This window comes from Elaeis guineensis, chromosome 7, assembly GCF_000442705.2.
Source record: "Elaeis guineensis isolate ETL-2024a chromosome 7, EG11, whole genome shotgun sequence".
In the NCBI taxonomy this organism is placed as follows: domain Eukaryota; kingdom Viridiplantae; phylum Streptophyta; class Magnoliopsida; order Arecales; family Arecaceae; genus Elaeis; species Elaeis guineensis.
The window spans coordinates 95553973-95569938 of NC_025999.2; the positions used below are offsets into that span (position 1 = coordinate 95553973).

The window sequence follows — 15966 nt, forward strand, 5'->3', positions numbered from 1 at the left end:
AGCTGTAAACTGAAGAATTCGTTAGATACACTTTATTGCTTACATTATTTTGCATTGGCTGACTCATCAAATACCCCAAACAGCAAGGAGAAACATGTTAAATTATTAGACACTCTTTATGGTCCATGCCCTGCTTGTATCTGCATACTTGAAGCCAAAACAGAATCTATAGGCAAAGCCCTAAATTTTTCTCCAGTTGCCGATGAGCCAACTACATGCGTGATCTTGATGCTTCCAATGGAGACATATCGAGCATGCTCTGTAGGAAAGTGGAAGAAGTTAATGAATTCATAACAGTGTAATGTACATAGAAAGCCAAAAACAAATGATTGAATCACAACTCAACTGGTATAATTTGATATCATTAGTGACTCCAAGGACCATTACATCAGACATTATGTTATTTTATGTCCTATTTATGCAATAATGATGATTGAACTCTCCATACTGCATACTGGTGCGAGGAGAGACAATCCATGTAGGTGCCCGGCCAGCACCTGCCAGTTGCTGGCTTTGCCCCTGACTAGTCTGATCTTTAATAGGGTGCTTGTGATTGTGCAGCCACCTCATAGAGGATTCCTTGTGATAAAACTATCAGTTACAAAAGTACATTTGTCATAAATATGTGCAGGTCATGCAGATTTCAGCAGCTAATATAGAAATTATTGATTTCCAAGCAGCCCAAAAATATTGCTTCCAGAGGTGGGTGTACTAAGAGATTCAGTTTATAGTTTCCTAAGACAAATTTGTAAGAGGCCTGAAAGCAACGTAAAATTGGGAGAAGATCCACACAACGTGTCAAGATTTCAGAGAAAATGAACATTCACTGTAGCTATAGCAACTTGAGTGGCAGAGTATCTTTCCAGGATTCTCAAGTAAAACTTCACTCTAATAAAAATTGAAAACTAGGGCTCATTTTGCTGAATGCTTAATTTATGAGTGTTTTTTATGCACAATTGGCTTGAGATGGTCGGGAGTGGAACATTAAACAGAGGAGAAGCTAATGCATAACTATGATACAGAAAGCTTGGTATCATGTAAAGAATACAAAAGCTTCTTTTCTGCAGCCAAATCATCTCAAGTTAAATGTACGCCTTAAAACATATGCACAGAATCTAAAAAGAATTAAGAATAATAAATCTCCAGAAATTAATAGGTCCTCCGAAAAAAGCAGGAAACTGGGAGAAAATATAATGAAGTGAAGAGGCGTTGGACTGAAGGATGACAAAGTTCTTCATACCAGCGGTAGGCCTTTGTTGGCTCTTTCTTCCAAGTAAGATGATGGTTTAAAGAATCCACCATATATTTCAGCCCACTTTTTGAGTCTTGAATATATGTAACCAGCTCCAACAGTATCAGCCCAAAACACGATGCCACCCCTACAAATAGAAGGAACCAAAAATCAAGCTACGTTTGTCAAACTCAGTATGAACATGGAAATCCTAAGCCTACATCGAAATCAAGTCAAAATATTCTAAGCCTACACAGAAATCCTTAAGCCCCACATATGTGCAAAAATATCTGCAGATACAACCAAATTACAACATCACAACAAACAAGAATCAAGCATGAGTGATGCTGATTGGAACCTGAAAACATAAAACAGGGGAGCATTATGCAACAAATTCATGATAATTTTTCAACATATTGGTGCAGATATTAATGATGCAAATAACAATATTGCTAAATCTGAAAAAGTTTGGAGATAATCACAGTGCGTGCACCATGGCAAAATCAATTGCTGAATACCAGACAGGACAGCAGGCTCCAGAAGCAAAACTGAGTCCTGATGAGCTTAGCAGCATAAGATGCGATTCTATGGTGACCACAAACCAACCCTTTCAATGCTGGATTGCTGCATTACAAACCGTTGGTCCAAATATTCAGTGGAGACAATATTTCTGAGGGAAAATTAAATAGTTAATGGTACATGCTAATGCTAAGCACATGCCATGCTATGGATCTGCAATGTGGTTTTTTCTTGCATATATTAACTGATCCATCACTGGAAGGCGAAGAATGAACAATCACAAGCCTGTGTGAAATCTACGCTTATCCCCTACACTTACCCAATCCTCATTACCTGGTTACCATATGATTTGTCTTTTAACTGCCTTTAAGCACTGAAGTAAGTCCATTAATAGCTTAAAATACTTACTACCCTTCCTCATATAAACCACTGATAGCAGCTCAACACATATATCTCTGATATCCAGCGACAAGACTAAGCCCTTGAGGCACATCATTCCCAGAGTCCACCTTAGGCATGTGGTGCAGCTGGAGTGCCAGAGACAAAGCCTTCCAATGTTTTAAAAACATGTGGGTGGCAGATGGCTGGCCAAGGGGCCACCTAGTACCTAGATGCCAGGTGGGTGCCTAGAGGTCAAAGCAGTCCAAAAATTCTAAATATTAAAACAAATAACATACTAAATCAAATATGGCATGTCAATTGGAAATATCAACTTGGCAACATCCACTGTTAAACTACAAAATGATCTCTCCTCCATGTTCAAACAAAATGCAAAATTTTAAGGTGGACACCTTGTAGCCTGGCGAAGGTGGGCCATCTAGAGGTGATGCCAGATGAATTCATAGCAATCACAAAGAGAATCATATGGCTCCAAGCTAACTAGATATAAAGATTAATAATAATAAGCTTTTGTTCATTCGATGTTTATAGTAGTATTTTAAACTTGCTGACCTGGCTCCAACCATTTTTGTCCAACACCCTGGACATAGGTCATTCATTAAATACTAGGTCAACTAGGGCTGACTGGTCCACTGCCCCTTTTCCATCTCCATATTCTCAATGTCCAGATTCCAAAACCCCCATCCTTTTCCAGAGTTAAGAAGAAAAGAAGAGGATCAACCGATGGAGGAGGAGAGAATTTAGCCTAAAGCCTTTCTCACAAACATCTCCAGCTCTCCCGCCGAAATCCTGCTATGGAATTCTTTTTCCACAGATCTGGCATTGATTGCTCTCCTCATCCTCAGACATGTGATGCTGACACTCCTCCCCACATCTGGCAATTCTCTCCCTCCACCCAAAATCTGCAACGGTGGCCTTCTTCACAGATCGAACAAGTTTGGCCTGAAACCTTGCCAGACTGCCCAGATCCAACAGGTCTAGTGATGACAATCTCTCTTCTCTACATCCCATGTGGACCTCCTCCCAAGAGGGGAAATTGAAGTGGAATTGATCAGGACAGGGAATATTGATCTAGCATCCTTTATTTATTTATTTAACTGTAGCACATATCAAGCAGTTGGACCCAGTAGTTCAAACAGTCGAATTATCCAGTTCACTGGGCTGAACAAGTTATATAGTATTCCATCAGGTCCACCTGCTTCTGCTTTAAACACTGGTTCACTGTCAAACTATATAATAACTCGGCCATCCAAGACTGACCACCAGATCAGGTCTAAATCAGGTTGCATTGGGTTAAATTTTAAGGGAAACATACACGATTTTCCCAAGAAATGTAAAACTTGATTTGGACCCAAACATGATGCATGATGGTTTTGTAATTTGTGACTGGTTACTTTTCTGTCAGACAATTTAAATTACCTTTTGTTGAAAAATACATCTTTTTTCTTTAACAAAAAATTCAGGGTTCTGAAAAAAGTTGAAGACAGGGTTTTGTAATTTGGGACTAACCGGTTATCTGCCAGCCATTTCAAACTACCTTTTGTTGAAAAATACATATTTTTTTCTTTAACAAAAAATTCAGGGTTCTGAAAAAAGAAAGTTGAACGTAATAATTCAATCACTCAAAATTTGTCAGACATGAAAAGCAGGTCTTATCCTTTCTAGGTACTCACCTGTATCTAGGGAAACCCATTCCGAGAACAGATGCAATATCAAGGTCCGATGCTCGAACCACAACTCGTTCATCCATCACCCGACATGCCTCATTCACAACTGGAAAGAAAACCATCTCCAAAATTTCTTGGTCACTCACAATTATAGGCTGCAAGGAATATTAACTCGTATCAGGCAAACTCCAATCACAAATATACAGGTTTATGCAAATAGCAACAGAAGAATAGGATAGCAAAGAACAAGTGGAACCTTTCCACCAGGCATGATGTTAGCACGCCTTCTAGATTCCTCAACAATAGCTTGTATGCTAGGATCAGGTTTTGGTTTGCTTCCCTTCTCATATATGTAGAAACCCTTCCCATTGCTCTTTCCTGTCAATAAAAAGCTCCATGAAATGCAATTTGCATAGATTGGACTATTCAGTGGAAATGTAAAGTTGCAACATCTAACATAAAAAGAAATTAAGATTCAGTTCTTACCATTTCGCCCATTTTCTGCCAACAATTTTACCAGATCAGACTGAAACGTACGACCCCTGAAGGCAGAATCATATATTTCTCCAACTGCAAAATACACTCCATATCCAGCCAAATCCTGGAGTCTGTCAACAAAATTAAACACAGCATTTCAACATAGCTGGAAACATCACCAATCAATTAGATATCAGTACATTATTCCCCATGGTGTAAAACCCACTGACGTAGCATATATGTCAGGAAAGATTAATCTGCTGCATGGGATGGAACAGTGGAACTGGATCCCCAGAAGAACGCATGTACACAACCTAAACATGCTGCACTCCAAATATGGAGAAGGATACTTGTTCTACATACTATCAGTCAATTTCTTTCCTTGAAACTACTAACATCACTAACAAAACAAAGGCAGAAACATTAGCAATACAAATGCATCCCTGAAAAATACGGGTCGACATGTCAAGTTCAAGACCAGAGTATTATTTATGGAGAGAAAAGGGCAGATGCCACCACACACATGAAGTAAAGAATGTGTATAACTGTAATTACCGAACAAATGAATGAAAGAAAGCTAGAAGAGTAAGTATTATTTTGCAATGTAATGATCTCATGAGAGAGGAAACCAACTGACAAATACCAATTTCATCCAGACCCCCCTATGCCTGGAGCACTAATAAGAAAGGTAAGTTGTTTTATTGTGGACTAACCTATCATAGTACATACTACATAGTACATAGTTATGTTTTTTTAGTCTTTCATTGAATTCAGTGGTTCCACCCTATAGATCTACATGAAAGAGATAAAAATTAAGCAGAGGTGATAACTAACGGAATGAAAGAACACATTCCGCTGCCAAAGAAGCTAGGAAATGCCTGCTTTTACACGTCCTTTTAAAAATCTAATACAGAAGATAAGCACAAAAAAGACACCACTATATATGGTGGAAAGAGGGAAAAAGACCTGCAAAATCAAAATCAATCCATATAAAGGAAAGAGTACATGAAGGAGTACATAACCAAAAAGAAAGCAAGATGGGAGACAAAGATTGATAGGGGAAAATATTGAGCATACAAGTTCAATTTATTTTGTAAATTCCAATAGGAAAACACCTTTCTTTCAATAGTTGTGATAAACAACAAAAGGACAAATAATCTCATGGATGAAAAAACTTTGTGTTCAATAAAGTTTTCTCTTGAAAATAAAAGACAATGATCAGTCTTGTTCCATATCTTCTACAGTAGATTATTAAGAAAAACAACTGCTATCTCATTTTCTTCGTCCATCTAACATCATTGCAAAACCAGTATGATGGGTAGAGCGAGCTTACTGAAAAGGGCCCAGTGGCATGCCAAAATTGCTGATCACTCTATCAACTCGGAACACATCAACACCTAGATGAACCAACATACTTGCTGATTGGCTGTATGGAAAGAATGTGCGATTAACTGCAAAGCCAGTGCAGTTTCCAACTACAACAGGGACTTTCTTTATAGTCTTCCCAACTGTCATGAGATCAAAGATTACTTGTGGAGATGTCTTCTCTGTCCGAACAATTTCCAGGAGAGGCATCACATGAGCTGGACTGTTCATTACATACCTCATCAGTACAAAAATCATGTTTTCCAATGTACTATCACAGCACGAAGAGCTCAAAAAAATTTTGGGGTGATCCCAGCAGAACTCACAATCTAGGTGCATTATGTAAATAATGAGAACTCAGATTGATTGATATCAAGTTTCTTTCTTTGCATATTCAGTTTAATGTGCAAGACACAAGAAAGAACATACAAATTTCAAAACAAAGATTTTCATTTAGTGGTAGAGAAGAGATGCACTTATTTAACATTCAAATTTGAAGTGGTTTGACATTCATGGGAAATTAAATAACAGATTACATGAATGAAGAAACAGTGCAGTAAATAAGTTTTTGTTCCACAAGTCTTTCATTATTATCAGGGCTAGTAATGATAGCTTCTCTCTGAAACAGCTCTGAAACTACTTGTAAAGGTTATATACTTCTAGAAGATGCACCACTAACTTGTATAAAGACAAGCTAGGTACTAAGGCCCACCTATCATGGATGTATCTTGACCTTGACTTAAAAACTTGGGCATAACCTATTCCAGCTAGACCCAATCCCAATTAGAGCCCAAACATGCGGAAGGCAATGTTACCTGGACTTGCACACCACCAATTTGAAAAACCATGTTGACATGCATCAACAAGTCAAATACTGTCAGGTACTTTAGATACGGAGACCCTCAATCTGCAGGTTTTTAAGATCGGGACCAACCTAATGTTGAAAAGACTTGGCCAAAACCTGGCACCATGGGCCTTGGGGTTGCCTGAGCCAAACCCATTACGGGCCCTATTTTGACTCTTATACTTGGATATAGCATTAAAAACTTTCTAGCCATCTAAAACATGCTTGATACTCCAGCAATGTTTTGAGTCATTTTATTCATGAATATGTGAAACAAAGGCATAGATTAGTTACTTGAAACCCATTGTTCTTTAACTTATCACCATGTTCCTTTTCCAAACCACATTAGTTATTACTTCATCATACAGTTTGCTACTTATGGTCAATTAAGGTTTCCAACAAATCTTGGTTTCCAGTCCGGTACTTATCTATGAAAATTTATCACCACTGATCTCTTAAGTTCATGACCTGAAAAAATGTGCCCCCAGAATCCGATCTTGGGAATGTGTTTTCTCTCCAACAATATTCAGATCAATCGTGGACGTGTTGGTTGCCAAAATGCATGTCGGAGGACAGAACTTCTCAATATCAGAAAATATCGACTGTTTTAATGAAACATTTTCAATAACAGCCTGCAAAAGAAAAATGAAAACTGTTAAAATGAGTTTCAGAGAAAGAATTTGGCAGCATGATATAATAATTAAGCCACCTCACATAATGACCAAAAAATAAGAACCTTCAGCTTGCAATGCTTCTGTAACCTATATAACCATTGTAAGAAAACCCAAATTTCTGAAAGATCTCTGAAGTAATATAGCTGCATATTTCATATATACTAATATTTTTCAAGTTTTAAAACCGCAATGATTTAAATTTTAAACAGCCTCGATATTAAATCTAGCAAGCCAACAGGGTCTCTTGAACTATAGAGAGAACAATAGCACCTGAAATATATAAAGAAATTCGGTAATAACCAATAGAAGGTCAGAAAATTATTTGCCATGATAAGTAGGACATCTTTCGTTCCATTTCATCAAATTATAAACTTTAATACAACTATATAAGAAAAATGAAATCTAAATTACAGTACGAATAGTCCAATAAATTGTCAGGATGAGTTGGAATTGAAACCTCTATAACCATATCAACATGCTTGAACTCTGAATAATCCAACACACCCCTAAGAAGTGATAAGGCCTTATTCATCTTATCCGGTGTCAATGAGCCTTTCTTCACTAGACCTTCAAGATTGGCTGCAAGCAATAATATGGGCACAAGTTCCTTAGAATGAAGAACAGAAATTTGCAGTGCATTGTAAAATGCAATTGCTGGATAATCCTCTGCTGCAATCCTTACAGCTAAGGATCATAAACATACTACTTCAAGTAGAAATGTGTTAACGTTAATAAGAGACAATTTGCATTTGGTGATTGTAACAGCAGAAAAAAAAATACTAACCATTGAGGTTTAACACTTTGCATACACACCTTCTATCGTTTTCAGACCCTTCTGTAGAAATTTGGAATCAATTTCCTTGAGAAGGACAGATATGTTATTTAGTATAAGGGCGGTAGCTATGCCAGAACCCATTAAACCACCACCGATAACAGCAACCCTTTTTATCTGCCTAGGTCTGAGTCCAACATCAGTAACATTAGGTACCTGTCCAGACAATCAAATGAATACCAATCCAGATCCCCAAAATTATTCAGACAAGCAAAAATTCAAGCACTAGACAAGATGATGATAAATAAAGCATATAGAATTTATCAATTGCATTGATATAGATTTATCAATTGCATTGATAGAAAAAAAATATATGGATCATCAGTTGCATTGACAGATAAAGCAGATATATCTTACTAAGGAATGCTACATGCTATAAAGACAAAAAAAAAGAACTGGAAAACAATGCATCTCAAGAAGAAAGATATGAGTGTTTTTTAGAGCAAAAGTAAAAGTGCCTTTCCAGCACAAACTAGAAAATGGCTTTTGAGAGACCAAAGAAAATCATGGTTTAAAGTTTTGGCCACATTTGTTCATTTTAAGCCGAAATGGCTTGGTTTTAGCCACGATTGATTCGAAACTGACCAAAATTTTTGTTTTGGTCTGTTTTGGCTCGTTTCAGCCAGTTAGGGTCGGTTTCAGCTGGTTCTGGCAGAGTTTCGGCAATTTCCACCAAAACTGACTAAAACTGATAATTTTTTTTCTTGTTTTAGTTTCAACAAGCTTACATTTTGTATTCTAACATTTTCTAGAATTTGTTAAAATTATTAAATATTGCATTTATCTAATGCTTTAATTTATGTTATTTTTGGCTGAGTTTAGTAATTATAGTGCACAAGATGAAATTTCAATGTGCATCTTCATTAATTAGAAAGTGTTAATATCCTTATGTTTTTCTTCGTCAAATAAGATGTGTTTTCTCTTCTTTGTCATAAAATGATATATTAAAATAGAATGGATCAGGTACATTGCAAAGGCTTGAGGTAGAGTGCAAATAGTCATAAGCTACGCTGGGTCCATACATGCCCTTAGATTGGTATCCATTAAGCATGGTTTGAGACTTTCTTTGATTATCCCCTCCTTATTTAACATGCCATTTTTTGTTTTCACAAGCAAATAATCTCAACCTTACTATATCAGTTTAACATTTAAAAAAAAAAAAAAACTACCATTTTTCTGCATTTCGAAAAAATTACTACAATTTTTAGCATTTTTAGAAAAAACAACATTTTGAGAGGCAACACATTCAATTCAGGTTATATACCAAGTATACCAATTAGTTTTTTGCAACCATTATCAAAATGTTATACAACAATAATAGCCATGAGGGAAAACAAATAGACAATGAAAAAGAAATCAAGAAATTGAAAACACATAATCAACAAAATCACCTTAGAAGTTGCACGTTGTGCAAAAAAGACATGAACAAGCCCCTTTGCAGTGCTTGATAACACTAACTCCTTAAAAACCTTTGCCTCCTGTAGGTAGAAAATCAACTTTAGTTCATAAAAGTTATACAGATATAAAGCATCAGTACCTCATAAACATGATCGTGAAAAATTTTACATCATAATGTCTAGTGGACTACACTGAAGGGCCGATGTAATAGAATGGAGTTTTCTTTTTCTCTCTTCCAAACTTGAGAGACACTTAACTGCTTCAGACAACATTGCTTTCATGCCAAGGCTTCAAGAATATGGACTTACCTCATGGTAAACTCACAATTACTGGACAGACATGACAGGCTACAAAATGAGCAGTATGTGACATTAGGATCTGAAAATGCATCCTCATTTCAAAAATTTCACTTGATATCAATCATTATTCTGGTTATCCACATAGGATAGAAATGCTATATGTTCTGTTTCTTGTTTACTTGAAGGTTAAGGTTCCTCCTGAATATCTGCCTTATATAATAACAAAAGTAGACAGAGCTTCCACTGTTTCCTGCTCACTTCATCCAAACTCACCCCAGAGCTATGCATTTGACATTTTGTTGATCAAATTCCCAATAAGCAGTAAATGGAACACATAAAGGAATATCAATTGCTTGAATTCAAATGGTCACACATTACCAAAAAGTTGGCCCTAACAATCCTGCTCGCTTAACACGTAGGACTCTAGACAATGTTCTGCATTGCTAATATGACATGCTCATTCTAATAGCACATAGAGGAAATGCACACCTACCTTCAGAACACCAGCATATCCTCCACGAACTACACCTTCCTCGATTGCATCAAGGCATACTTGGTGCTGTGGCATATTTGGAGCTATTCTCTTGGCCTGTTGCCTAGCAGCTTTCAATATTTCACGCGCTTCAGCAAGGGAACCAAGTCTGTCAGTTCGATGAAGAGAGCTAATCCAGGGTTTGCATCGCTCAGCAATTTCTAAAGCCCAAAGTCGTGATATCTTTATCAACTCTTCAGGGGGAACAATGGCATCAATAAGGCCATACTCTTTCCCTTCCTTGGCACGAATTGACTTTGATAGCTGCGTAAAAATATTCGTGCCCCATTATCAATTTTAAAATATTGAACATAGCGAACTTTATGGATGCGAATGAAATGCTTAGAAAAACAAAAAGCAAGGAAATTGTCATGTCATCATGTCAAGATTAATTCTTCAACAGCATAGTGTCATTTTAATTATTAATTAGCACATGCTAATTGAAAATGAATTAATGGTGTCAAAAGATTAATTCTTCAACAGCATAGTATAATTTTCATTATTAATTAGTACAAGCTAATTGAAAATGTATCAATGGACACCATTATGATTTATGGATAACAAATCAAATGTTAGAAAGAAGAAGCCAAGTTTGCAATGCAAAGAAGTGAACAGGAAAAGGCATTTTTTTTAAAAAAAAAAAATCCAACATTGCAATGGAGTGGGTTCACCTTAAGTACATATCACAATAATAGGTTAGTTTCCAAAAAATTACAGCAACATTTAGGCTGTTAATGAAAAATCATTATCCAAAGTGATCGGTTGAAGTAAATCCTTTCACTAACCATACGAATGTCACAAATTAAACCACAAATCCTTCTCAATGCTCAGAAGACATATCAAGGGCCTTAGCATCAACATGCCCCCATTTAATCTTTTGAACACCACAAATTAAACCACATATCCTTCTTAATGCTCAGAACAGATACTGAAGACCTTTCTCAAAACAACTCAACTAAGTTGAGGCTTCTTTTAACTTTTACAAAAAGTACATTCACTCCACAATATGAAGAACACAAGTGGGGCACAGCAGAAGTCTGTAAATCCTGAGAACTGATAGAGAACCTCCAATAGGTTCAGTCATGAGCTAAAATATTTCTAATCAACCAAAAGAACTTAAAAAGTTTGCAGGGAAATGTAGTTGACCATATTTACAATGATGGAGTTGTGTGGCAAGGAAAGGTTGCTACCAAACCAAAAGGTTAGCAAGATCCTCAACTAAAGTGGGACAACCATAATTTACTAAATTCCAAAAACAAGGAAAGCAAAGTACAGTTATGTATTAGAAGACCTGATGCCCAAAACTCCAATGGTATTGATTGCCATTACAAGTTGTTACATTACATCATATGATAAGAAACTGTCCTGAATAAACCCCAAACTACGAGGTCTGGGAGAACTTTGACAGTGTTAGGACTTATTTTACAAAGTTCAAGTACAAACTACAAAGTCTCTAAATACCTGATCAGATATTGAATAGGCACTGACATAGATGATCCTTAACATTCTTGTCAAAGGAGGATTTATAGCAGAGCATAGGGCTCATCGTCTATTTCAAACTTCAAATTATGCTAAACATGTTTGTTTTCAAATACTTTAGTTAGGAGTCATAATAGAAGTGTTATGGAATTTTCTGAGACACACAACCAGGCACCTGTCTAATGTAATAGTTGGCTGCATCTTCTAGTCATAATTATGCCAAGATTTAGGTGGAAGAAGAGTAAAAGGGCCTCGACTGCCACAGATGTATCTGGTAGTTGCATTGCAATGTTTGGAAATCCTATTTCAAAGAGACTCGGTGTTTAGGTGTCATCTATAGCATTATAAGTTGAGAGAGAGTCTTAAAGTCAATAGAATTATGTTTTAGAGGATCCTTCTACATAGAGTTCCATGAAGATTCAAATTCTGGAACTCAAAAAGTGACTGCTGCATAAATAAAAAGAGTGGTTTATGGATCTAAATCACCTGCTTCATCTAGTAATTATTTTTTTATAATGCTGTCCCCAACAGAACCATAAGTTTCATCATAATCTTTAATACTAAATCACAGCCCTCAATCTCATAATTACTCTACCTATTTCCATGCAATAAGACCTTAAGTTTTCGACATCATCCTTTCAATTTTCATGTTACTGTCATTACCTGTACTTAAATAACATAAAAAAGCAACCATTGTTTCTTTAAGATTTTATTTTGAGCAATTCTTAGTTTGCAGCAGCAAATCCACGTGAAGCTAGGCCAGATAATTTTGGGTTCGGTCTGATAGCAGCCAGTCCCACTAGTAGCCAGCCCATAAACCAAAACCATCTTCCCTGAGAGCAAGAGCTTAGATAGGGAAACATGACAACCAAGAGATCAAGAATTATAGTCTGGTTTGGAGCGTTAATTGAAACCAGTAATTTTCAAAGGAACCAGTTTTGAAAGCAAAGCACTAAAGCAGAAAGTGAAGGACATCTCCAACAAGCAGAGGCAGCTCAAAAATTGCAAGCAGATTGCTATGATGAAATAAATGCATGAATGCGCAAGGCTTTATTCCTATGAGTGATCTGAGGTGAGAAGAAGACATGGAGATTCAAAATCTTCCTATTTCTAAATCAGCAGGAAGCCATTATTACTTGTCTGAAGGATACTGAGAATTTGTATACAAAACAATGTAAGGGTACAAATAACATATATTGTTGATATTGGTTAATGGTATGATACCAGACAAGAAGAAAACTTCTTGGAAAGCCTCAATTCCCATGCATGCGTTGCATGTATACATCACACAATTAATTTTAAATATCCACAAAGCTTCTTGTGGTTTGGAATAAGCAAAACTCACCAGCATCATCTCTAAAGCCTTTGACAGCCCTACAAGCCTTGGTAGACGCTGGGTGCCTTCAGGTGACCAGTCTCCAAGTGAGATTATCATCAATAAAATATACACATAAAATAACTCATACTCAGCTCCATGGATATATGAAACCATCATTACCTCCAAAACCAGGAATAACTCCAAGAGTCAATTCCGGTAATCCAAGTTGAGCTTCTGGAGTAGATATTCGAGCATGACAACCCTAAAGAAAATTAACCACAAGAGTTTTGAGAATCTATTCTAACAAGATGGTCAGACTGCAGTTTGTACAGAGCACAAACCATTGCCAACTCCAAACCACCACCAAGTGCAAGTCCTTGAATAGCAGCAACAGAAGGCTTCTTGGCATCTGTAAAACAACAGTGCACAATGATTACAAATCCATTAACTAGAATCTTCATCAATGATCAGACTGAGCACCATAAAGACTTCTCCAAACATAAGAAACATAAAGAAAACTATAGAAGCACTAGCAGAGATAAAATGAAGACCTTCAATTGTATTCACCACAAGTTCAACAGATACGTCTGGTAGACGTGATAGATCTCCTGCAAGGGAACGACAGCACAAGTAAACCAATAGTGGTGTTGAAAATTAGACCAAATAAGAATTATATCTAATCATGCATTTGCAAAGGATCTCATACCCGTCTTGTGGATTTCAGCGAAAACATTGATATCAAAACCACCAGAGAACTTGCCCACATCACCTTAATAGCAGATTCATGCATCAGAAATAATGCAAGATAAATTAATCAGGTTGTTGCTTGTTGTGATATTTTGCTAGGATTCACCACATCAAATTAAAACAGGAGATAGCTAGAACATTTCATCAAGCCTATCTTTACAATAAAATGTCAAGTGTCAACCTATGCTCCAACTGTCAGCTACTAAAAAAATCATGATCTTGCTGATCTGTGGACCAATAGGAGAAGTCTGCCCGCACAAGCTGGACTCCATCAGAAAGCATACTGTACTTAAGCTAAGATATCTTTCTTCTTCCCAATCATACTTTGAAATTGTATAACGTATGAAAGTGGTGCAGACATTTCTCTGATTTTGTTACTGTTTGAAAGAAACGAGAGATCCATGAAATCATTGAACTTTTTTTTTTCTTTACAAGACCTTTTTGTATGGATATTCTTGGCCAAAAAATCTCCTGAATATTTTTCTAATAAGCTTTAATTTGTACCAAAACTTCTTGCAGCAATCTGTTCATGTACATAATTTCTAGATTAAAAATAAATCTAGAAGAAGAAAGGACTAAAAAGAATGAGACCATTCATAAGTAAAAGGAGATCCACTTTTAGAATGTAAAAAACAATATCTGATGCTAACAAATATTCTCAGGGACAAATCAATGACAGAGAAAAAACAGCATACATGCAGAATCACAAATAAAAGATCCACAAAGGAACATGGCCGCTGCTTCTTTAACATGCCTGAAAATTTTAGATAATAGATGATTATTTAATTGAACTTTTTAACTGGAGTGAACTAGACTATCTGATAGAAAAAGGGAGAGAATAATGCAATTGGATATGAGTAAAACCTCGATCTCTATCAAGAACGTCAGGGATGACAAATGATGGAACAGATACTTAACAACATGAATATTGTCGTTAATATTCACTTATCATTCTTCTTTGTTTTCTAGAATTATAACAGTCCTCCGCTTCGTCAATAATTGTTGACGCTTTTTCTTATATGAGTAAGTGGAAAGGCGCCTGGAAGGGAGGGGCAATCATGTTCCTTTATCAGGACTAACAGCTCAAAAATTTTATTCTTTTACTGGTCAAAGATAAAATACAAGATCTTTCGACATAGAACGCCAAATTAAATTAAAAAAGATAAACTATGGACCAAAGATACTATTAATTTTCAAGAAAAATCTGGAAATATCAGAATCTCACCGGTCAACACAATAGCCTTGACGTCATCTCTATTCATCGCTTCGGTGTACTTCTCCTTCAATCCCGCAATAACTACACCAAACCAATGTAATCCCGATCCCAGAACAAGTGAGTCCACATAAAAAAGAGAAAAATCTAAACTATTCAATCAAGACAACAAGGAAACCCTCAAGTAAATCATCAATTCAAGAAAAAGCGTCCCTCGAACCCAAATTCAAGAAAACAAATGGCAGAATATGGAATGATCATTGAAGAAACCAACGAAATGAAAAAGGAAAAAGGAAAACACGAGAAACGAATCAAAGAATCAAAGGAAACACGAAAAACGAATCAGGAAAAAGAAGTGATCGAAATTACTCGTGGGATGCAACGCATTGACGGGAGGATTGGACATGGTGATCACCGCAACTCCCTCGCTCCCGACCTCCATCGAGACCCGAATCCCCGCCATCTCGTCTAGCTAGCTAGGGTTTTCGACTCGAATTCTTGGGTTTCTACCGATCGGTGGAGGCTGGACAGATGCAACCCCTTCTCCCGCAATTGACAAAGCCCGTAACAGCCGGGAAATTTATTCACTTGGCGAGATATTTTTTCACGTTGAACACTTGTCTAGTTTAGCAAGTTTTTACCAAAAAAAAAAAAACAGCAGCCTTGTCTAAACTTTGGCTGAATCGTGCGAGTCTACTACAAGAAATTATATAGAACCAACAATTGATCGAGACCGCACGACCGATGCATCCCTCCGATCGCGCGTAACTGCGGCGGTCCGGATTGATTCTTGGTCCGAGTAGGAGACATCGCGTTAATTTGCTCCGCTGGAATACGAATACGATGGATGTGTGTAGGTGCTTGCAATCGTCCGCGGTCAACGTACGGGAGGATGCTTGGACATTGGGCGCCAACTCCATTCGTATATATTACAAAAATAGGAAAAAGACGAGGGAGATTCAGGACCAAGAC

General features: G+C 36.9%; 1 protein-coding gene across 1 annotated transcript; it reads right to left on the bottom strand.

Moving 5' to 3' along the window:
* Positions 1-15608, bottom strand: LOC105048300 (peroxisomal fatty acid beta-oxidation multifunctional protein). The gene is made up of 18 exons (XM_010927573.3): positions 15364-15608; positions 15007-15078; positions 13741-13803; positions 13586-13642; positions 13376-13443; positions 13215-13296; positions 13062-13117; positions 10199-10501; positions 9400-9486; positions 7990-8164; positions 7634-7755; positions 6971-7134; positions 5627-5881; positions 4303-4424; positions 4073-4194; positions 3823-3971; positions 1241-1379; positions 1-259 (listed from the first exon to the last, which is right to left on the bottom strand). The coding sequence occupies exons 1-18, from the start codon at positions 15455-15457 to the stop codon at positions 212-214; spliced, it is 2178 nt and encodes a 725-aa protein (XP_010925875.1). The 5' UTR covers positions 15458-15608; the 3' UTR covers positions 1-211.
* Positions 15609-15966: the final 358 nt, after the last annotated feature.